Consider the following 22894-nt stretch of genomic DNA (forward strand, 5'->3'; position numbering starts at 1 on the left):
GCTGGCCGTGTTCTCTTTGCAGTCTGGTGCTGCTGGTCATTCTCAACATGATGCTGTTCTACAAGCTCTGGATGCTGGAGTACACCACGCAGACGCTGACAGCGTGGCAGGGCCTCAGGCTGCAGGAGAGGTATGATGTGTCTGGGTCATAAAGATTTCAGCCTGCTGGCAGCTTTTCCCCAAGGGAAAAATTCTCGAGAAAGATCCTTCTCAGTCTTGGCGAACAGCTAACTATCCTTTCTCAAAACAAATCTTTCTCCGGGTGGTGTTTTGCCCTTCTAGTTCTCAAAAAAACCCCCATTTTAGCTCTTTCTCTAGTTTAAGAGATTAGAGGGTTAGAGATTAGAGGTGGGATTAGAGGGGTGTCGCTCCAATCATGTTAAATCTGTATTGGAACACCTTACAAAAAGCAGGAAGAATTTAGACAATAATGCTTTCTCTATGCCCTTTTCCTCCTGAAATACTTGGAGTCTCTCATCTTTTTCGTGTCCCACAATGACAGGGCACAGCCACACCTGGGTCTCTCCTTGTTTCATGTCAGAGGCTCCCCCATCACTCCAGAGCCCTGGGCTCTCACCTTTGTGTAAAACAGGTGAAGCTGAAGGGCTGTGTGCATTTCCCCTGAGCTGAAGAGCAGAGTTAAGGCCACCAGGGGATGCTCTGTGAATAAATGCTCAGCAGTTTTGGTGAGGTGGTCACTTCCCCTCCTTTGATGCTTCCCTGTGCATGGGAAGCAGCAGCTTAGAGTGATCCCTTTGCACTCAGAGGAGAATGTGGGACACACACTCTGTTGGGTTTGTGTTTTGGAAGGTGTGGATCCAGATATCAGCAACGTGTCCTGCCTGAATGGTCTCTGGTCTATTTTTAGAGGCTGGGAACATCCTGCATCCACTTTTCTGAGATGTTTTTGTCCCCTTGTGTCCCTCGTTTGGGGTCCCGGTTGCTCCCTTGCTCCCTGGGTTTAACTTCAAGCATTCATAGCCATGTGCTACCACTGTGTTGGAATTTTTTTCTCTATTTGTGTCATTTCCCCTCATTAGGGCAGGGAATTTTTATCTTCCCCATAACAGCCCTGCTGCTTCCCCACAGATAGATACTTTAGATGATTATAGACACTTCAGGTGATTTTATCTTTTTTCTGTTGCTTTTTTAGCCTACTGCAATAATATTTAAGTACAGAACTTACATCCTGTTTGCACAGTGTGATGTGCAAATGCTGGAATTATGTGGGTGGCTCCACACGGGCAATTTTTGTGTTGCAGCCACGATTGCTGTGGAAGCATCTGAATCCATCCAAGCCCCTGGACTCCTTGTATGAGTCCTGATTCCACTCCCCTCAGTTCTGCTTTGGGGATTTAAATTGAAAGGCTTGGGAAAAAGAGCCAGTGCAACTATTCCTCACAGTAAAGAGAGATGTGTGTGCAGACTGTGGTTTTAGGGGTGCTGCCTGTGTTTTTGTGGCAGGTTACCCCAGTCTCAGACAGAGTGGGCCCAGCTGCTGGAGTCCCAGCAGAAGTACCACGACTCGGAGCTGCAGAAATGGCGCGAGATCATCAAATCCTCCGTGATGCTTCTGGACCAGGTGAGGCTGCACAGCTGCAGGCAGGGCTGTCACCAGGCTGTCACCGTGTCCTCCCAGTGCTGCTCCCCATCCGTCAGCATCTCCTGCCTCCACCACAGCCCCTCAGGTGTGCCAGCTCCTCTAGCTCCATCTCCTGCTGGTGCTGGGTGCCACAAGGGCTGTCACAGGGTGCCACGGCTGCTGTCCCCCGTCAGAGGGGTCCATGCACGTCAGGGAGAGAACCCCAGAACCCTGCAGGGCCAAAAATCTCATACTGGCACATTTGGGGTCTAATCTCTGTCATCCCAGTTCGGAGAGCAAACTGGTTGTAGCTGAGCCCTGGATTTACAGGGAGGGGACACGCTGTCATAGCACAAAGCCAGGAATTTCAGGGTGTGCCCCCTAAAAAGCACACAGGGCTGCTGAGAGCAGTCCAGAAATGAGAGCTGCTTCCTCACGAGTCCCTAAATGTGAGCTGCCTTCCCTAGGGAGAGAGAACTCCCTGCACTCTGCTCACCCCTTCTCTTGGAGAATTTTGCCCCACATTCCCCATTTGTACATCCCTGCTCCCCAAACCACAATTGTGGCATCAATACTTCACAGGGAAAAAAGAAACCCTCAGGTTCTCTCCTCTGGGGTGGCACCACAGTGGAGAAATCTCTTGTCTTGCAGATGAAGGATTCACTAATAAATCTCCAGAATGGCATCGGGTCCCGGGACTTCGGGTCAGACCCAGAGGAGAAACGGAAACGTTTCCATTAACAGGCAGGAATGCAGGAGGCCAGAGGACGGTGTGCAATACCTGTAAATAGGATATATAAATATATATATAAATATATATATATATACAGATATAAATATATATATTATATACAGATTTTAAGAGAAAAAAAAAAAAAGAAAAAGAAAAAAAAAGCCTGAAGAGGGGAAGGAGTGACCTCCAACACTGGCTGAACTGGAGCGTCTCTGGGACTGTGGGGGGGGTGTGTGTGGGAGGGCTGTGCTCTCCCAGCACTGAGGTGTGCTTAGGGCCGTGCCCAGCTCTGCTCCCTGGGCCTGTGCACTCTGTAATATTCCTGTCTGTCTGTCTGTCTGTCTGTCTGTCGTGGTTCTGTTGTCTCAAAGGGAAGCATCAGTGTGAGTGCCCCCCCTGCCCGTGCCCGTCCCCTCCCTGCGCATGGAGGTCCCTGGCTCGCTCTATTTATCCCTGAGGGGACACTGTCACCTCCCTCACCTGGCTGGCTTCAGAGGTTTTGGCAGTGGCAGTCAGTCCCTTGCAGAACTGCTCTGGAGAGGAGGGGGAGTTCTGTGGGTCTGTGCAGGGCAGACCCCCCTGGCAGGAATTTGCTGTCAGGGCAGCCAGGCTGGCTCAGAGAGCAAAGCACAGAGCTGCAGCCCCCTCCACAAACCCGAATTTGCTGCCTGCTGCTGTGGAGGCTGCAGTGAGAGCCAGGGCAGTGTCTGCCTCCAAGGTGACAGTGTCCCCTTCTCCTGTTCTCTGCTTCCCCTGTGCTTGGGCCCTGCCACTGAGCCATCCCTGTGCTGCAGGTCTGCTTCACTGCTGGAGTCACCACGGTGGGAGGACACAAATTTAAACAGAAAACCAAAATTAGGATTGGTTTGCAAGCACTCCCACTACCCAGCTCAGCAAATCTCTCTCCTGTTTGCTCACCCAGCCCTTGTCTTGTAAAATCTGTGGGGAAACGGGGAAAAACAGCAGCTTCCTTTCCTTGCCTGGGATAAATTTACATGATTGCATCTATGCAGCAACAGCCATCACTGTGGATATTTATGTGACTGCATCTGTAGAGCAACAAGGCTTCCAAAAATCCGGGAGAGGTCAGGAAGGGTCACAGGGACCAAGGGAGGAAAGGACAAAGGGCCCATCAGGGGGTGGCAGGGCAGAGCTGGGTGTGAGGCACCTGAGGGTGTCTCCATCAGGGGTAGTGCAGCCTGGGAGTCAGCCAGGGGGTAGAGCTGCTCTGAAAGAAAGCCAGTGTGCATTTTGAGTTGTTCTGGGGGATAATTCCAGACTCCATTAGCAGCCAGATGAGGAAGAGGGGCAGCTTGGCTGTGCTGTGCAGTGCACAGGCTCCACAGGGAGTGCTGGGGATGCAGGCTGCTTCTTGAAGTGTTTAATAAATGCTTTGGCCTCTTCCCCAGCCAGGTAGATGAGGGGAATGTGAGTCCCACTTAGCCCAACGCTGGGATTTTTCCACCTTCTGGCTGGCAGTGGGGAGGCAGCTGCACATCCCAGTGTGGACATGGTGCAGCTGTGGCTCCTGCACTGCCCCCAGGGTCAGTGATTGCTCTCACACCATTCTGTGGCACACAATATCCTCACTGCAGGCTGAGGAAAACCCTCTCAAGCTCCCCCTTTCCACTTAGGGGAAGGGAATGGATGCAGGAAGGAGCTGCTGATTCTCCCAACCTGCCTGCAGTCCCCATGTCCAAGTGCAGAACACAAAACCCACACGTGCATGGGTGAAGCCAGGCTGTCAAAAGGACATTTCAGACTGTGAAAGCAAACTCCAGTTGGGGAAACCCAGAGAGTAATGTCTATTTATGTCTATTTATTTTATTTAATGCTGCTGACTACTGTACTGCTCCCTGATTTTTCCCGGGGAGGCTGCTGAAATGGCTGCTGTACCATGAAATTGAGGTGCTAGGGCCTGGGAAGGGCTTTCTGTGGCTCATTTTCCCCACTGTGACCTGCCAGACTGTCCCAGAGTCCCCTTTCCCCTCTTAAGTCACCCCCACAATTACTAAGCACACAAAATTCCCCTGCTGCTGGAATTTTCCCCTGCTGGAATTTAATTTCAAGCAGCGAGCAGGATGGCACAGAGGGCTTCACCCTGCCCATGCCAGGAAAGAGAAAAACACTGAAAGAGGAGCCTGGAGTGTGGGCTCTTGTCTCTGGAGACAGAGGAATCACAGAGGGTCACAGATAAATGCTGCTGATCACTATTTGTCACTCACCAATGTCACATTCCCTCTGTTGGGGAGGCAAGGAATCCTTTTTCCCATCCTGAACCCTTTCTCCTGTGCAGATTTCCCCGGGGAGTTCCCTCAGGCTGGGCCCAGAGACAGAACTGCTCAAGCTCTATTGAATCAATGGCAGGCCAGGCAGCTGTAGCAATCTCCACACTAATATTTGTCCTACCTGCACTTAAAGTGGGTTTTTAACCTGTTTGACACCTGTCCTGACACCCAGCAATGTGAAATCCTTCAGGAGGAGCACAGGGGTGGTGCAGAACCTTCACACTGAGGGAGGTTTCTCTTTGAGGCCTCAGGGGTTTTGGTTTTCTCCAGTTTTTTCTTTTTCCCACCTGGCAGCCAGCCTGGCTTGGAGTTGGATGGGATTCACAATCTCTTTTTGCCGCTTAATCTCTAATTACAGTAGTAATAAAAAGGGGAAAAGCAAGGTCTTAAGGCACTAATGGTGATGAGGGTTTAAACAAAACCTTGGAGTGTTTTCCTCTGGAGGGCTGGGGTAGGAATCAGCTGCCCCTCCCTGGCCAGGTTAATTCCTCCTGGAGCCAGAGACAGTTTTGGATTCCATTTCCTGGAGGGATCAGTAACACTTTCTAGGAGTGAGAGGCCTGAATAATGCTACAGAGGGTGGTGCTGCCCTCAGCACTCAGCCAAGCCTGCCTTCCACCAGCAGGGTTTTCCTTCTCCCCGTGCTCCCCTGTGCCAGAAATCCCCCTGGATTCTCCTCACAGCAGGTGCATTTCCCTCCCAGTCTGACCCTTCCACCTGCACATCTGCTGGGGTTTGATTTGCAGGATCTGAGCAACCACAAAAACAGGGATTTCTTTTTTTTTTTAAAGGCTTTTCTCCAGGCAAGGAAGCAGAAGTAATGCCAACAGCTTGTAGCCTAAATCCTGCCAAGGAAAATGCTTCCTGTTGGGAGGGGGGAGTAGGGGGAGGCTGATCCAGCAGTCTGTGACATCCTCACTGATCTTACCTTGGCACAGCCTCACCTCTGACAAACACACCCCTTCCAGTGCTTGTCTTGGAGCAGTTCTGGCAGCTGGGATGGGTGGATTGGAGTCCTGGATAACTGCTGTGCAGCCAGGCATTCCCAGGGTAGGACCAGAGGTTTCTGCAGCAGCAGCTGCCTGTAAAATCTCTGAAGGACCAAAAACCAGGTTATTCCAGGTGAAGAGCTGCCCAAGGCAGGGGCACTGCACATTCCAGGTAGTAAATGTGGGAAAATGAAAGATAGAGAGGCACTTACAATGGGAAGGAGCTCGCTGTTAACAGGATAAAGAGATTTTGGGGTGCTCTGCACTGCAGGCACTCTTCAGTCAGAAAACTGTGCTGTCAGCTCACACTGACTGACACTAGCTTCTGTCTAAACCCCTCTGGCTCCCTCAAGTCCTTTGGGAGAAGAGAAGAAGGGCACAGGACTTTGAGCTGCCCGTTGTGCTGTGACACAGAGGCTGCATTTCCACCTCTGGCTGCTGTCCCTGCCTGCTGGGTGACACCTGACCCTGCTTGGACGCTTCTGATCCTAAAAACAGAAACCTTGGGGACAGGAAATGTCTTTAGTGTAACATGACCCTGGATTGGAAGAGGAAAGGTTTCAAAGCACAAGGCTTTGCTGGATTTGGTGCCCTGGAGGCACAAAAGTGCCTGAAATTACAGGGCAGGTATTGGGAGATCCCCTCTAGGAATGCCAGTCCTGGAGTGCTGACTGTCCTTATCAGTTTCAGCAGCTCACCTGGCTGTAGATAAGGACAGAATTTTCAGCCTCCTTGGCTCCTCAGCGCTGTCCTGGTGGCCACATGGGAGCTTTTTCTTACCTTTATGCAAGAAAGGTAGAAATTTCTTTTTCAGAGAGTGACTGGAGACACTTTTGGTGTGGGTACTTGAGAGCTTCTGGGGTGTGCTGCACAGGAGCACAGAAACAGATTCCTTCCTGATTCACAGCTGGAACTGTAAATGGTTCCACAAGACAGAAAATCAGTCCTAAAATCACTGTTCAAAGCAACAGTGCCTGGCTCAGGGGAGGCAGCTCTGTCCTGTCTGCCCAGGCAGCTGCTGCCACCCCCAGCTCCTGACAGCTCAGTGCTTCCTGCACTGCCTGCTCAGCTCCAAGGCTCCTGCCAGGCTGCCACCAACACTGTCCCTGGCACTGCCACCTCGACTGTGGCTTCGACTTTTCAGCCTCAGCACCACCTAAAATACCTGGCAGGGGCTCAAAACACAGAACAGAGACTCTGGAACCAAAGCCCCCGAGGGAAGTGGCTCACAGAAGCCCTGTGCCAGTGTGGTTCCTGTGCTGATTTCCCACTGGATCTCTGTGCTTTGCAGTCTCTCCAGCACGAGTCTCTCTGTGCCATAAACCCTCTCTCCCCCTGGATGTGCACACTGGCCAAATAATCTCGTGTCTTGGGCGACTGCTGATGGAGGCCATTCCCTGATCTGGGCAGACAGCATGGGCTTCTCTTAGCATGGACCTGTGGCATGCCATGCCCTCCTCCTCTCCCACACGTTTTGCAGTGCTTGCTATGGCTTTGCCCTGTCCCCTCCCACCTCTGCTGCTGGACAATCATTACCTGTGTCATAGATGGTCTGACCTGGTGCTGTCCCTGCCTGCCTTCCCCTCCTGCGGTCTGTATGCTCTCTTCAAGTGAATGTGTTTTATTTTATTTTATTTTAATTTTTTTTTTTTTCAGTAGGGAAAAGGACTTCCTTCTGCTGAAGGAATTATATTTGCACATGGCTCGGGGAGGTTCCTCCTCTGGCCGTTTCTGTTACCTCACTCATTTAGGCCAATTCCATTGCTAACGTTCAAGGCCACCTTCCCTGACCCAAACCCCGAGAGTAGGTGGGGAATGAACCCCAGGAGAGAATGAATGAACCCCAGGAGGGAATGAATGAACCCCAGGAGGGAATGAATGAACCCCAGGAGGGAACAAACCCCGAGGTGCAGCTCAGGCTCTGGAGCCACATGCTCGCTCCCCCGGGTGGAATCAGGATTTGGCAGGGAGCTGTTCCAGCTCCATCCAGCAGGGAGCCTGGGCCGTGCACGGCATCCCCATCTCCACATTCCCAGCTCCTGGGAAATGGCCCTTGGAGAGCAGGGATGGAAGCACCCGCCTGGCTCTGGGCTGGGTGTGGAGGGAGGGAAGAGCAGCAGAGCCGTGGCAGCGTCACAACCTCCCACGAGTGGCCTGGCGTGGCCATGGCACCTCTGGGACATCACCATTCCAGTGGGATTCACCTCCCACCACGTGCTCCAGGGCTGGAGAAAGCTGCTAAACCCTGGGGCGTGTTCTCCCCACCTGGATCCTGCAATTCCTGTGCCTGAGCGAGGATCTGTTCTCCTCAGCACGGCACAGGAGCAGGTCCTGCAACCACCACGAGCTTCCCTCCTGGAATCCCCTCCAGAGGCAGGGGACTGATGGCCGAGGTGACTCTGGGGTGGGTGGGGGAAGGATTGTGGGTTTGTTTTAGGAGTTGTCCCGACTGTCAGAAACTTTTTGCGCTGTGCGCAAAAAAAAAAAAGAAAAAAAAAAAAACCACAAAAAAACCCCAAAATCAACCCGCGGTTAAAAATCGATACTGGAACGTGCTGGAATGTAGGGATTGTACAGGCTCTGCAGCCAAACTCCGTGTAAGTAGTTAGTACCATGGAAGTACGGTATCAATTAAAAAATCTATCCAACAACCAGCGTGGCTCTTTGTTCTTTTTATTATCCTGCCTGTTCCGGAGTCTCCTCTCTCCTTCCAGACACACACACGTAGAGTCTTTGCCAGAACCATCTCTTCCAGGTCTTGAAAAATCACCAATTTTTAAATTAGTAATTCTTTTTACTTTGTTCTGCAAGATTCTTGAGCAGAAATTTGCACCCCGTTTCCTCCTGCTTGGAGCACCACGTGGCAGTGGTCACCTCTGCCTGCAGGAACTGGAAAAGTGGAAGATTTGTCCAAAAAAAAAAAAAAAAGAGCATCTGCAGAAGATGCCTGTGGGATACAGGAAGGTGCAGGACAAGGGGACGGCCCTTCTTTACCACCTGAGGTAGCTCTCAAGAAGTTCTTGGGTCCACTCCTTTTTTGATTTAACAGTAGGACACCGGAGGGTGATCCGTGGTTCACAGGGACTGAGGAGCAGAGCTGAAGTGGGAGAGAGGTGTCCTAAAATTCACCATGGGCTCCAAGCCGTGCTGGAAACTCCAGAGTTCCAACCCAGTCCCTCTGTTGAGTTCAGGATTCTGCCAGGCAAACTGGGACAGGGAAAAGGATGACATCCAGCTGGATTCAGAGGAGCAGCTCGGATATTCTTCTGGATATCCCTTTTGGACATCAGTTTTTTGGGAACTGGTGCCCAGACTACGAGAGTGCTTCATGTGGAAAATGTGCTCCCCTTGCCAGGCTTGGCTCTGGATTTGGGAGCAATCCTACTACCAAGACTGCACTGGAGTCTTTTACTAAAGACACCCACTCTAAAAAAAGGGTTTTGAACAAGTGCCAGTTGGAAATCTGGCCTGGGCCTGACTTACAAACAGGGCAATTCCCGTGATTTTTAGTGAACACATAAAAAGCAGCAGAACAAAGCAGAGGGGATTCCGTGGGTGGGGAGCATGCCTGGAGTCACAAGCGCTTTGGAACTACTTACAAGCAGTCAATGGAGCAGAATTTGGCAACTCTGGCAAAGCAGCACAGGCTCCATTGCAGCAGGGATGTCACAACTCTGCCATGCAACAAACCCAAACCTTCCCCAGCTGGTTTTACAGCACAGCTCCACCCTGGCCAATGTTTGTGCCTTTGCCCCCTTCCAATCTCAGCTGTTGAGCTCAACTGATCTGCACTGAAGGGCAGAAAACAATTTTTACTCAGCTTAACCCTCAGAAAAGGTAAATTTGCATGGGAAAGATGGAATTTCCTGGGCAACAGAGGATCATTTAGGATAAATCCAGACTATTTATACTGGTGATTAATTACCTCAAGAGAGAATTAGGATTAACTGGGAACAGTGGGTGTTTTCTGTCTACCCCTCTAGATGGTGCTGCTCCAGCACCAGAGAACCATCACAGTTATAAAACTGCAACCATTTTACCGGGCTGCCATCCTGTGAGGGCTTTGCATCCTATTTATTCCTCCTGCCTACCAGCATGAGGCTGCCTTCCTTTTTGGGGTTTCCCAGGAAAAGCTGGATCCTGTACCTCGTCCTGCTGCCTGGCAGCTGCTGCAGGACGTGGCTGTGCAGGTTCCTCCTCCCACTGTGCACTCCAGGAGCAAACCTGCTGTGCCAGGCAGGTGGAAGGGGATGAGGGTTTTGATAAATGAGAGGGATAGAGGGGATTCGTGTACTCACATCATCCTGCTTCCCATCAGGATCTGTATTCTCAATTCCCTCCAGAAGGAAGTGTAAGCATGGCACAGGGACCTGTCCTTCCTACTCTGCATTTCCAGTTTTAGTGCATTACAGTCCTCACCCTACTCTGCTTGAGCATGGACAGCCTAAAATTCAGAGTGACTTCATTAATTGATTAAATTCTTCCTGTTTTAACACCAAAAAACCTGGTTGGGCCACATTATGTGGTGGAATAACCCCCTAGGAGAGCCTTGTTCACAGTCCTGCAGCTCGGAGCAATGTGCCATACATATCCCAGACCTCTGCAATGGAGAATTAGCACATTTAGCAAATAAAGGTGGTGGTGAGAGCAGCTAAGAAGTGACAGGTAACATTTACAAAGCCATTGAGGTGATGATGGAACAGAAACTGGGGAAGGAGCCGTGCTGCCCACAGCCCTGAGCCGTTTGCTCAGCATGCTTCCACCGGGGAGTCCTTCGGGCTGGCAGGGCTCACGGGACCAAAGTCAAGGCTGTACAGAGTCCGAGGCAAATGGAAGAGAATTTACACCTCCCCGTGTTCCTCCCGACGGCGCAGAGCTCCCCCTCAAACCTGGCACGGTCCTTCTGCCTTCAGAGCCCCTGCAAGGGAGACAAATCCTCTGGGACCTCACAGGAGCGAGGATCGTGACAGAGCTAACACAGGAACTGATGGGAGGTGAACGAGAGGGGGAAAGATCCAGATTTTAATCTTCAGCACACAAACTCCTTCCCAGAACGTGTGTCCTTTGGGGATGGAGCCCTGACAGTCCTCGTGGGCTCACACACAGGGGAAAGTGAAGATTCCCAACCCCACAGCAACAGGTAAAGGAGGCATAAATACATCACAGCCTGTGTTGGTTTGTGGGTTCAGCACCTAAAGACACCTATGGCTTCCAAGGTCACTGGGGAATGTCCAGAGGAGCAGAGGCACACTCCAGGAGTCCCCAGCCCCACCACAAGGATGCTGAGGGATGGACAACACAAGGAGTGACCCCCTCTTCATGACCCACCTTGGTGCCGTTCGCTCCGCTGCCTCCTCCCTGCTACTCCTCCACAGGCACAGCACAGTTCTCCTTGTTTTCCGACGGAATCGCGAGATAGTCTGTCCTGTCGTTGGAGGGAAGGAGGAAAGCACACAGTGTAAAGCCCAGTCTGGCTAAACTCACCTCTGCTGAGTGTCTGGGAGCATCTCTGAGGTAGAAAACGTCACCTGTGGATGCTCACGGTAGGAAACTCAGGAGCAAACACAGAGCCTTCCCTGCTCTAAAATCCTACACACCCAGCCTTCCTATGTACAAAGAGTGCTCTGATCCAAGCCAAGTGTGTGCAAAGATGGGAAGGGGCCAGGATGGAGCCAGACCTTCCAGGAGAGCATCTCCACGTGGTCCAAACCTGGAGTACTGCTCACTCCCAGCCGGGTGTGTGGTGCAATTGGGCACAGCCTTGGTGCTCCTGAACACTGCAAGGGCTTTGGACAGAGCAAACACCAACCAGACCATGCCACAGCAAAGACCATGCCACAGTCCTCCTGCAGCCCCCTCTGGAAGAGCTTTTGCAGAACAGATCTCATCTCCAGGGTTCCACTTACGCGTTTTCCTGCGCAGCCTCCTCTGCCTTGGAGACCTTCCTGTAGCAATAGACCATCTCAATCAGCAGCCACAGCGTGAGGAACACCAGCAGAATGTACATCATAATTTCTGAGATAACAGAGGTGAAGTCTTCTCCAGCTGTGAATAAAATGGAACAACCCCTGATCATTTCCATGCAGCTCCACGGACACCTCCCACCCTTGTGTCATCCTTCCTAACCTGCCTTGCCAGAATCTCCAGGTGCCTTTAGGCTGTGAGGGGGCAGAAGAGAGGGAGCTGCAACAGGCAGGGATCCCAGCGTGTGTCTCCAGTGGGATCCAACACTCACAGCCTTGTCTGTGCCTCTCATCCTGTGCCACCCCCACATCCCCATGGATTGCTCCCCTAGCTCATCCTCCTCTCCTCCCTCCCCGTGTCCTGCTCACCGGTGTTACTCGGCTCTGCTGCGCCGCCGGGGATTTGTAAAGGATCGAAACCCCGAGGTGTTCATGGGGGACAGGGAGGGGAAAGGGCAGACAGGAGGACTGGAAGCTGCCAGCCCTCTGAAGGGAGCAGCAGGATCCCCACCGCTTCACGCCGGGGTTTCAGCAACGCCCCGAGGGACAGAAGGGCTCGGGAGCACCACGGAGGGAAGGAGGAGGAGCAGTAGGCTGGTATCAAAATGGAGAATGGGTCGTTGTTCCAGGAGGGAGGGGGCGGCAGCAAGGAAAGGCTGCGGCTCGCTGGGAAAGGCTGGGCTGTAACATGGGAGGAGCTGGAAGGCTCTGCTGGCGCCTGCCCAGCTGTGCCCAGCTGTGCCCAGCTGTGCCCGGCTCGCTGTGCCTTCCCACACTCACACACAACCAGCCTGTGCCTAAAAAGAGCCTCCAGCCACCAAACAAGGGACAGGCTTTGCCCTCCTGAGCCGCGTTCATCTCTGACAAGCTCAGAGCCCTCTCCTGCAGCACAGTGACAAACTCCATCCCCGGGTGACAGCACGCAGTGACAGCCCCGGGCAGGCTGTGGCAGCCCCTCGTACCCTCCTCCACCACGGTGAGGTGGATCAGGCGGGAGCTCTGGAAGAGGGGCCGGTGGATCTCGAACTCGAACTCGCGGGTGATGTTGCAGGTGTAGATGCCCGAGTCGTTGAGGGTGATGTTCTGCACGGTGATGGACACATCCTGCATGTCTTTGCTCCCGTTCCACTGGATGCGCCCGCTGAAGCGGCTCGGGAACTCGTGGTTTGTTTTCCTGTACTCGTAGATCTGGGGGAAACATCAAGGGGTGTTCTGGTTGATCTCTGCCTGGGACAGGACCACGGCAGCATCCCCCTGCAGCTGCACTCGGGGAGGTTCTGAGCTCCCTTGGTAACAGCAGCTATTCATATTCCACCATCCTGTGCCTCAGAGGATCAGGTGACTTTACAAAAGACAGGAAAATGAGTGATCAGGGATCCGGCATCTCCATCAGAGAGGGAGGAAAATTGAGGCACAGCGAAACAGGGATGGACATGGACACAAAAAATCAGCAAAGGAGCAGAAAAGTGGGATTCTTCATGCCTAGCAATGTGCCTGTCAGTCAGTGCATGTGAGATCACCTGAGGAAAGAACACGGAATATCCACAGTGGAGACAAACAGCCCTTTTTGAGAAGCCCTGGGATATTCTACTGAGACAGAAGCGCTGCAGGACAAATATCAGTGTGACATTCTGGCTGACCACAGTCCCCATCACAACCCCAGCTCACTTTGGTTGGTGTTCTTTGGGTTGCCACTGGCAAATGGATCCCCAAGGGCACTGGAAGTGAATTCCCATCTCCTTCCTTAGCCTGGTCCCTGTAGTTCTCGGACAGAAGGAGAATATTTGTCATCCTGCCTGGCCCTGCTCAGTCACAGCCACTGATTTAATGCTTTAGACTCAGATAAAATAGCCAGAAAGAAATGTGCACTCAGACTTTGTCTTGTTCTCCATTCACCATTCTCTCTTGAATTCCAGCTGCCCCTCGTCTGTCCGATTTCCATTTTGATTCGCTCTGAAAATCAATTTTACCTTTTCCTGACAGGGACCCAAAGCAACTCCCAGAGATCCTCCCACAGCCGGGATAACACAGCTTTCTCTGAGGCAAAAAGAAGTAAATCCTGCCCTGCAGATTAGTTAGAGGCCAATTTCACCTCCAAAAGAACAGCCTTGGGATTCAGAACTGATTCAGACAAGGGTACTGAGTGTCAGTCATATTTGAAATCCTCAGATATTGGGTTTGAAGTATTGGGTGAATGGGACTGGAAATTGGCAGTGATGAATCTACAACCCAAAAGTTTGAACTCAACAACTGATCCCAGCTTTTCCTGCCAGGAGTTTGTGCCGTGCCCAGGTGTGGAAATGGGATGAGCAAGGAAGTAAATGGCAAGGACTCACATCCCAGACATACTTACAGGCTCATCCTTTCCCCCCTCAGGCCTGTAGAACCATTCCACCACCGTGCTGGCCGTCACCTCTTCCCTCTTCATGCAGGAGATGCAGAGCAGCTTCATGTCCATCCCCTGGACAGCCTCTGTCTCAGATGGGACTTCCACACACACTGAGGAGCACAATCCAGCTGGGGGAGAGGAGCAGCAGAGGAAGAAACATTAAGACAGAATTAGAGAAATATCAGTTATTCATATCTTGGCATTAATGTCCTCAGTGGAAAATGGTTTGATTTATTACTATCGCTGCTTGATAGCAGATTAAGTCTCAAATGTCAGATTTTACCAAGCTTCCTTCTCCTGAGATATTAATAATTCATAATAATTAACAGAGGGTGATCACTTCGCACAGATTCACCTCTCCAGCCTCTGCTTTGCCACAACTTTCATCTTTCCCTGGTAATTAATGCCTCTTTAAAGGCATTGTTCATTCCCTCCCATGCATGCTGGGCATGCTCCTGTTAGAGCAGCAATTACAGTCTGGGATGAGGGGAAGCCCAGAATTCCAGAGAGGAGGAACAGCTCTCTCTTTGTGCTAAGTTGGGAGGTCTGGATGCTTTAATTCAGCAAAACGGGGAGGGTCCAGCACCCTCCCTGTCCCTGGGCTCCGTGGGCACTACTGGGAACCGAGGGCTTGGACGGGAGTGAATTTGGCAGCAGGAGGAGTTATTGATTTCCCAGGTATTCCTGCTCAAAACGCTTCCAATCAGAGCTGTGCTAGGGCTGGCAGCTCTCGAACGCTGCTCTTGCAAAGAGGACAGGAATGGTTGCATGCGAAGCCACACGCTCGAGCAGAGAGGGATCCTTCCAGCACGACATCTCCCACCAAATCCCTGCTGACATTTGTCCCCTGGGCTAAACAATCCCGGGCTCTGCCTGTCCAAGGCTGTCTCCAGAGCCCAGACGCTGACTTTGCTGGCTGCTCCCTCCTCCCCAGCCTCTGAGGCACCATTAACCCACTCTCTCAAGCAACATATTATCCCAGAACTATTCCTGGAAGCAGCCTGCTTCCAATTCTCCCGTACTCCCAGCTCCACGGACAGCAGCAGCTTTCAGGGAGAAACAAGGAAAGCTCCTGGATGCTGCTTCACTCCGAAAACGAGATCTGCACGCACAGACAGGCACCCACACACAGGGCTGGAGGCACACGCACAGCCAGTGGGGTAAACCCACCCAGCCTCTCGTCGTGGCAGGAATCAAACTGCAGTTACAATCGATTGATTAACTCCAGCTTACACAGCCTGCACGGGAAACCGGCACTAAAACCCCGCTTAATGGGCTGCACACCCTCCCCGAGGCAACTCGATGTTAAATCACGCTGCAAACCCAAACGAACAACGAACACCAAGGGACCAGCACATGCTCTGTGCTCGGCGCTGAGGGGTTTCCTCCGCTCGCATTCACTCCCGCACACTCACACCAACTCTGCACGAGCGTAATTCCCTTCTCCCGACAGCACAAAACCCCACAGGGAGGGCAGGGGTGAAGGGAGCATCCTCCCTTTCTTCCCAGGGGCGCCGGGGCGGGAGAGGGAGCGGCAGCACCTACCCCAGAGCAGCAGGGCGAGCGCGGCCGCGCACAGCATCCCCGGCAGCGCAGCCATTGTTCGCAGCCGGCGCGGCTCGGGCTCCTCGCACGGCGCTCTCCGCTCCTCGCTCCCGGAGCAACAGGAGGCCGGGCCGGCAGCGGCGGGGCGGGCGCGGTCCGGGGGCTGCGCGGGGCCGCGGGGGCGGCAGCACCACGGACAGAGCCTGAGCCCCGACAGACGGACAGAGCCCGGACAGACGAACAGAGCCCGGACAGGCAGAGCCCGGACAGGCAGAGCCCGGAGTGAGCCCGAGCCTGGACAGCTCCGCCGGCTCCTCCGGCTCCGGGGCTCCGCGGGCGCGGCCGGCGCTGCGCAGGGCGCGGGCGGAGCGGAGCGGGAGCAGAGCTGGATCAGCAGCGGCAGCAGCGGCAGCAGCAGCAGCAGCAGCAGCGGCAGCAGCAGCAGCAGCAGCAGCAGCAGCAGCAGCAGGTGCCCCGCTCCGGGAGCGGCTCCGCGGGGCGCGGCCGCGGCGCCTTTGTTGCGCGGGCTGCGGGGTTCAGAGCCCGGCGGGGAGGATGCCGAGGAGGAGGATGCCGAGGAGGAGGATGCCAAGGAGGATGCCGAGGATGCTGGAGGAGCCCGGGCGGGGGGCACGGCCGGCACATGCGCGGCCGCCTCCCCCCGGCCCCGGGCGCGCCGGGCTCCTCCCGGCTCAGCGCAAGCAGCCCGGGGCTCCGGTGGTCCCGCGGGCAGCGCCCAGCTTGGCTGGAGACATCGCAGAGACCGTATCACACAATCATGGAGTGCTAAGGCTTTGGAATGGACCTTAGAGCTCAGCCAGTCCCACCCCCTGCCATGTGCGGGGACAACTCCCACCGAGCCAGGTCCAACCTTCGAGCGCGTCCAGGGCTGGGGCAGCACCCTCCGGACACCCCGGCACCGCCCTCACAGCAAAGCGTTCCTTCCCAAAATCGGAATTTCCCCTCTTTCCATTCGTTCCCCTCGCTCCTTGTCCTGTCTGCACAGATCCACTCCACAGCCCAGCATCACCGTCCTGCCTCCAAACAAAGCCAGGGGTGGGGGAAATGGGGGGAGTGATCCCTGCGGGGTCACAGAAAGGCCTCTGCTGCTAATAAGTTTAATACTAACATTTGCATGGCTCTGAAGGTCACAGTTGGAAATACTGGGAAATCCTCTCGCCTCATGTTCCTGCCTGATTCCAGGGAATTTAATGCCAGCAGCAGGCTGGGCTTTCTCTCCTTGGACAGGGGCCACCGTGCCCTGGAGGGCTCCTCCAGCTCTGAAGGTCACCGTGGACAGAGGGAGGGAAATGAAGCGTTTGTTACATGTGCTCCTTTTAAAGCACCTAAAGCTCGACACAGAGCACAATCTGCTGAGGTAAACCTGCCCAGCCCCACCAGAAAATGGCCCAGGAGCCACTGGCAGAGCCAAAACTCAGCGTGCGGGTGGCCAGAGCAAAAACCAGCCAGCACAAAAACCAGCTCCAGCTGTGCCTGGGCTCTCAGCTGGGTGAGAGTGGCCACTGCCACAGCTCTGGGGCACACAGGGGCACACACATGAGGCCAGGTCCCCGCACTGCTGGAGGCGAGCAGGCACAGAACAAAGCCAACACTTTTCCTAGACATTACCTAATTGCGTTTGTGTCAGCAGGTTGCATTCATCATCTGCCAGCGGCCACACACAGCAGCTGCCTGCACGTCACCCTGCCCAGGCTGACTGCTCTGAGCAATCCCCAGCCAAGGAACCCTCCTGCTGCCTCCTTCTCACTGTGCTGACTGCACAGGTTGCTCTGCCCTGCTCCAGCCCACAGCTGACTGGGATTCCCAAAACCTTTGCAGCCTGAGGCATTCCAGCAGGGACTGGCGAAGCCACACGCTGGCTGTCAGGTTGTCCTCGCTGTCCCCTCGGCTCCCAGGCTTCTTTGGGTTCCTGTGCACTCTTCCAGCCACCCACCCAAAGAAAATAAACCTATTTAATAGACCTGCAGGAGCCAGGGAGAACAACAGCTTGCAGGTTGCTGATGCCAGCACCACAATTCCAATCCCCCCCCCCTTAGAAGACATCCATCATGGATGTAGAAATCTTAAAATCTGATTTTCTCCCTGGGAAGACAGAGCAGCAAATGTGACACCCAGAGCTGCATGAAGGACATTGAGCCATTTCTTTCATCCCATTTCCCCTTGTTATCACCACAACAGCACAAAGGGAAGGGCAGGTTAAGCCACAAGGGTTTGTTCCTAACCCTTCTAGAACAATCCATCCCAGGCACAGCAGACGAGTGCTGGGGGTGGGATTTTTATAGCCACAGGAGCATCTGGATAACGTCCCTGGCTCTGTCTCTCCTTTGACAACCACCTGTTCCACAAGAGCACCGAGGAAATCAGAGCCATTCCCAGGCAGGCAGGTGCCCTGGCAGCACACGGAGCAGGGATCAGCAGGGCTGCACTGTTTGTGCTGCTGCCACTCTAATTACATCTATTACAGACAATCCTGCCAGGGATGAGACTCAGGGGCCAAGAGGATTAAGAGGAAGCAGCAGCTCTACCACACTGACTCAGAGTCACTGATTGACCCCCCCAGCCCTTTCTGCTCCTGCCTGCTGCTCCCCAGGTAGGAACAGAAGCCTTTTCTCCTCTAACCCCAGAACCCGCCTGCCAAACAATCCAAATTACAGTGGCAAACATCCTGAAAAAGTAATGAGTTTTCCCTCAGAATCACTCATCTACCAGCCTCAATTACTTCATTCCAGACCAGCGTTGTAGCTGCTATTTAAAGAAAGGAAATGGGGCCCTGAGGTGAAGAAAACCTCGGGTGAAACCGGCCTTGGATTTGGGTGGATTTTGAGATGAGAAGTGACGGGTCAGGGAGGTGACACCCTATTCCCCAGCTCTGGATGAAGTAATTCTTCACCTGTGATTCTTCACCTCGAGCCTGCCTTGTGTGCCACAGGCAGATCCAAGGTGATTTGGAATAAATCCTGTAGTCCATCCGGTTTCTTCACCTGCCACGAGCTGTGCTGGGTTTTCAAAGAAAACTTCTTTGGGTTCACTCAGAGAGACTGAATGGAAGGGTTGGATCGTTTCACCCTTGCTACAATCTGTGTTTAGCTGGGAACCCCTCCAGTGTCACCCCGTGCCTGCTTGGGACAAGCAACAAACACCTCCCTGCCCTCTTCAGGAAAACCTGCAAACAATCGGGATGTCACACTGGAATCCTGTTTCAATTCTGAGCCCTGCACAAGGGATGGAGAGCAGAGATTCTCCCAAGCCCATCCCACGCCAGGATGATGCAGAAGCTGCTCCTCCCTGCCCTGACCCAGCCCTGGTGCCTCCAGTGAGTGGCTGGAGGGCAGGGGTGGCCTGTAGGGCACCCCAGAGGGCCCTGGCACTCCAGGGGAAATGGGGAAGGGGATGCAATGCTGAGAGACAGAGAAATCTTGACTGTTGAAGGAGAAATCTCTGCAAGAAGCAGCCCAACTTATCATGCGGGGGTTGCTATGGCAACCCACCCAGTTAATGCTTCACAGGAGGAAAAAAAAAAGGGAAAAAAAAAGGCTGAAAAGGCTGGCACTTGTGCACAGGCACAACAAGACGAGGAGATAAAAATAATTTCAGCACCCTGCCCCCACTAATCCCTCACTGTCATGGTCCCTGAGGCTGGGACAGGGCAGTGGGAACAGAGCCCTGCGTGTCTGGCAACATCAGCAGCTTCCTCTCCCATCCCCAGCACACTCTGCCATCCCCAGCACTGCCATCCTAATCACACACTGCCATCCTAATCACACACTGCCATCCCCAGCACTGCCATCCCCAGCACTGCCATCCCCATCTCTGCCATCCCCATTTCTCTGCCATCCCCATCTCTGCCATCCCCATCTCTGCCATCCCCATTTCTCTGCCATCCCCAGCACTGCCATCCCCATCTCTGCCATCCCCATCTCTCTGCCATCCCCAGCACTGCCATCCCCATCTCTGCCATCCCCATCTCTCTGCCATCCCCAGCACTGCCATCCCCATCTCTGCCATCCCCATTTCTCTGCCATCCCCAGCACTGCCATCCCCATCTCTGCCATCCCCATTTCTCTGCCATCCCCATCTCTGCCATCCCCAGCACACTCTGCCATCCCCAGCACTGCCATCCTAATCACACACTGCCATCCTAATCACACACTGCCATCCTAATCACACACTGCCATCCCCAGCACTGCCATCCCCATCTCTGCCATCCCCATCTCTGCCATCCCCATCTCTGCCATCCCCATCTCTGCCATCCCCAGCACTGCCATCCCCATCCCTCTGCCATCCTAATCACACTCTGCCATTCCCATCTCTGCCATCCCCAGCACTGCCATCCCCAGCACTGCCATCCCCATCTCTCTGCCATCCCCAGCACAGCAGCCCAGCCCCTCCTGGCCAGAGCTGAGCCACCACCAGCATCAGCTGCTCCAGAGGCCGGCCCATCCAGCCCTGCAACCCCCTCAGAGCTGAGAGACCCTCTGTGTTCCCAGGAGGAAACGAGCAGGGCTTTGCAGAGGAGCCCCGCAGGACAATGACTGCCAATTTGGAGATGTTGGATTTAACAGATGCAGGCGCCCTTCCCACGCACACCAACATCCGTGCCACACAAACCCGTGGTAAGGCTCTGGTTGCTTTCACAGGGTGCCTGGGGGGTTATCAGGCTCATTCAGTTTTCTCTCTTCACACTCGAGGTTTAAAATGAGTTCCCTACGTACCTGCCAACAGCTGGATCCTCTGAACATCCTAAACTGGAGCCAGCTCCAGCTCTGCTCTTCACACGCCTTTGCCCCTTCATTTCCTGCTGGTGCACAGATCCGCTGCTGAGGACTGGGTCTGCAGCTCCAGGTGCACCCAGCCCCTCCCCACACAACATTCCAGAGGGCAGGTCCTTAATCTTAATCTGAGACCATCATTAGTGCCTTAAAATGCAGCTCCCCAGAGTGCCTCTGCTGCCCAGCATCCCACACAATACCCTCCTGCATTTGTGCTGCACCTTTTTTGATTTTTGCCAATCTGCCTTCCCGTGGGGTGTAACAGGGTGAATATCCCCACAAACCCCAAAAACACTGCCCCATCCGCAGCAGCCTCAGTGGTTCCTGTCACTGCCCCTCCTGCAGGGCCTCTCTCTGTCACACACACACGGAGCTTGTCCTTGGTGTGCTGCTGTCCCTCCCTGCCTCCCCCAGGGAGATCACAGCTCCTCTGCCATCCTCCCCTCCCGGACAAAACCCAGGCGTGTTCCACCTCCTCTATCCATCCTCGGCTCCCAGGGTTGTTTTTCCACCCATCAGGACAAAGAACCAGAGGGGCTGGATTTCAGCGAGCCCTCCCCTCTGTCTGTGAGCACTCCCAGAGCGTTCCCAGAGCGTTCCCTGCTCCCAGAGCCAGGGAAATGCTTCCTCAAATGAGGAGCATCCTCACGCCAGGCAGAGCCTGCGCATGCACAGAGGCCTGGCAGGGTCAGGGATTCCTTGGAACAGCAGCTCTGAAGGCTGGGCTGAAAACGTCCAAGAAAAGCACGGAGCACATCCCTGCTAACACACTGTGGGCAGCAATTAAATCTTTTTTTTCTTTACCCCGAGACCTTTAATCCAAGCCGTATTTGTTGTTGTAGACATCCTGGAAATTCTAAGCCCTGGTGTGGCTCCAGGAGCTTTTGGGCATTGTTCTGTGGGGATGGATGCCAAGAAAATCCGGCAGTGCCTTTGTGTGCTGCTTCCCCCAGCCCAGCCTAATGAGGTGGCACTTGCACAGATTTGCTTTTAGGCAAACCCATTAGCGTGTCAGGTTGCCACACGTCTTCATTCACATCTCCTCATTTAATTTTGGGGTTCTCACTGCTTGTAGAACACACGAGCGCATCAATTATTTCAGAGGATTGTGTTCTTGTGGAGGAAAGCTGGTTCAGCAAATGTTCTGTCTTACCTTGGCTGCTGCTTTTCCTGAAACGTGAATAAAGGAAATGAAGCTGGATCTCCTCCCAGCTGTCAGCAAACGTGGACATAAATCATTCCCACATCCTTAAAACACCAGGAGATTTTGCAATGGAGGGTTTTGGTCAGATGCCCCTTTCTGCTTTGCACAGTCAAGTCCCCCATTGTCAAAAAGGAACTTTTTGGGATTTTGGCTGCGTTTTGCACCCTCCATCTGTGAGTTCCCAGCTTTGTGCTCCTCGTAGCACATTGTCAGCCTCTCTCACCTAAAATGGAAAACACGTTTGTAATAAATGAGACACCACAGAGGGGAATGAGGAGGGAGGAGGAGGAAGGAGGAAGGAGGAAGGAGGAAGGAGGAAGAAGGAAGGAGGAGGAAGGAGGAGGAGGAATGAGGAGGAAGGAGGAGGAAGGAGGAGGAAGGAGGAGGAAGGAGGAGGAAGGAGGAGGAAGGAGGAGGAAGGAGGAGGAAGGAGGAGGAGGAGGAGAAGGAGGAGGAAGGAGGAGGAAGGAGGAGGAAGGAGGAGGAAGGAGGAGGAGGAAGGAGGAAGGAGGAGGAGGAGGAGAAGGAGGAGGAAGGAGGAGGAAGGAGGAGGAAGGAGGAGGAGGAAGGAGGAGGAGGAAGGAGGAGGAGGAAGGAGGAGGAGGAAGGGGGAGGAGGAAGGAGGAGGAAGGAGGAGGAAGGAGGAGAAGGAGGAGAAGGAGGAGGAAGGAGGAGGAGGAGAAGGAGGAGGAAGGAGGAGGAAGGAGGAAGGAGGAAGGAGGAAGGAGGAAGGAGGAGGAGGGAGGAGGAGGAAGGAGGAAGGAGGAGGGAGGAGGAGGGAGGAGGAGGAGGAAGGGGGAGGAAGAAGGAGGAGGAAGGAGGAGGAAGGAGGAGGAAGGAGGAGGAAGGAGGAGGGAGGAGGAGGAAGGAGGAGGAAGAAGGAGGAGGAAGGAGGAGGAAGGGAAGGAGGGAACAATTTCCAGCCTAAATACGACAGAATTGAAAGGCCTTTTGTTCTCTGTCAGTGAGGAACATCTCCCTGATCACATTTAAAGGTGCTGTGTAAGACAGCAGAAGCTACCCAGAGCTTTGAATCCATAAAATATAATTTTCTTTCCCCAAAACACCAATTTTTTTCCAAAGGTAACTCCTTGCTGGCACTTTGGCTTCTAAGCAGGCACCTCCTCCTGGCTGAGTATTCCGCTATATTTTGTTTCTTTCAGTGGTCGCTTTATTAACTTGAAACAAGGGAACAATTAGGAATAGAAATGAAATAAATGAAAATAAAAATAAATGAAAATAAAAATAACTTTAAAATAAAATACATTAAAATAAAATAAAATACATTAAAAGTAAAATAAAATACATTAAAAGTAAAATAAAATAAAAATAAAAAAGCAAAATAAAATAAAACAAAAAAATAAAGCAAAAAAATAAAGAAAAAAATAAAGAAAAAAAAATAAAGCAAAAT

General features: G+C 53.3%; 2 protein-coding genes across 17 annotated transcripts in view; one reads left to right on the forward strand and one right to left on the reverse strand.

Annotated features, from left to right (window-relative positions):
- The window catches only part of GRAMD1B (GRAM domain containing 1B), a 103504-nt gene extending 95258 nt beyond the window's left edge, over window positions 1–8246 (forward strand). For all 13 annotated transcript variants that reach the window (XM_063418023.1, XM_063418021.1, XM_063418020.1 and 10 more), the window contains 3 exons: window positions 23–130; window positions 1465–1582; window positions 2234–8246. In XM_063418023.1, coding sequence (XP_063274093.1) covers window positions 23–130; window positions 1465–1582; window positions 2234–2323 — 316 coding nt within the window. In that variant the 3' untranslated portion in view covers window positions 2324–8246. The remainder of the gene's footprint in view (window positions 1–22; window positions 131–1464; window positions 1583–2233) is intronic.
- A 97-nt stretch (window positions 8247–8343) lies between these two features.
- On the reverse strand, window positions 8344–21732 carry SCN3B (sodium voltage-gated channel beta subunit 3). 4 transcript variants are annotated; one of them, XR_010082868.1, is made up of 7 exons: window positions 15490–16413; window positions 13909–14072; window positions 12518–12743; window positions 11499–11637; window positions 10921–11017; window positions 8590–10510; window positions 8344–8481 (listed from the first exon to the last, which is right to left on the reverse strand). XR_010082868.1 is itself a non-coding variant. In XM_063418041.1 (6 exons), exons 1-5 carry the CDS (start codon window positions 21509–21511, stop codon window positions 10954–10956), a joined length of 672 nt encoding a protein of 223 aa, XP_063274111.1. In that variant the 5' UTR covers window positions 21512–21732; the 3' UTR covers window positions 8378–10510; window positions 10921–10953. The 4 variants fall into 4 exon arrangements, 3 of the variants coding, with proteins under 3 accessions (XP_063274111.1, XP_063274112.1, XP_063274110.1); XM_063418041.1 differs by lacking the exon at window positions 15490–16413 and adding an exon at window positions 21433–21732 and having other exon boundaries at window positions 8378–10510; XM_063418042.1 differs by lacking the exon at window positions 15490–16413 and adding an exon at window positions 20223–20470 and having other exon boundaries at window positions 8378–10510.
- Window positions 21733–22894: the final 1162 nt, after the last annotated feature.

The sequence above is a fragment of the Prinia subflava genome, chromosome 22 (genome assembly GCF_021018805.1).
Source record: "Prinia subflava isolate CZ2003 ecotype Zambia chromosome 22, Cam_Psub_1.2, whole genome shotgun sequence".
Taxonomy (NCBI): Eukaryota; Metazoa; Chordata; class Aves; order Passeriformes; family Cisticolidae; genus Prinia; species Prinia subflava.

Bases quoted from the DNA above. Each gene is read 5' to 3' on its own strand.
- SCN3B (XM_063418041.1), bottom strand. From the start codon at position 21,511: ATGTCCACGTTTGCTGACAGCTGGGAGGAGATCCAGCTTCATTTCCTT. The intron at 14,073-21,432 runs GTAAGACAGAAC...CCTCTCCCCCAG, and splicing joins CAGGAAAAGCAGCAGCCAAG to CTGGATTGTGCTCCTCAGTG. The intron at 12,744-13,908 runs GTAAGTATGTCT...TGTTTCCCCCAG, and splicing joins AGGGGGGAAAGGATGAGCCT to ATCTACGAGTACAGGAAAAC.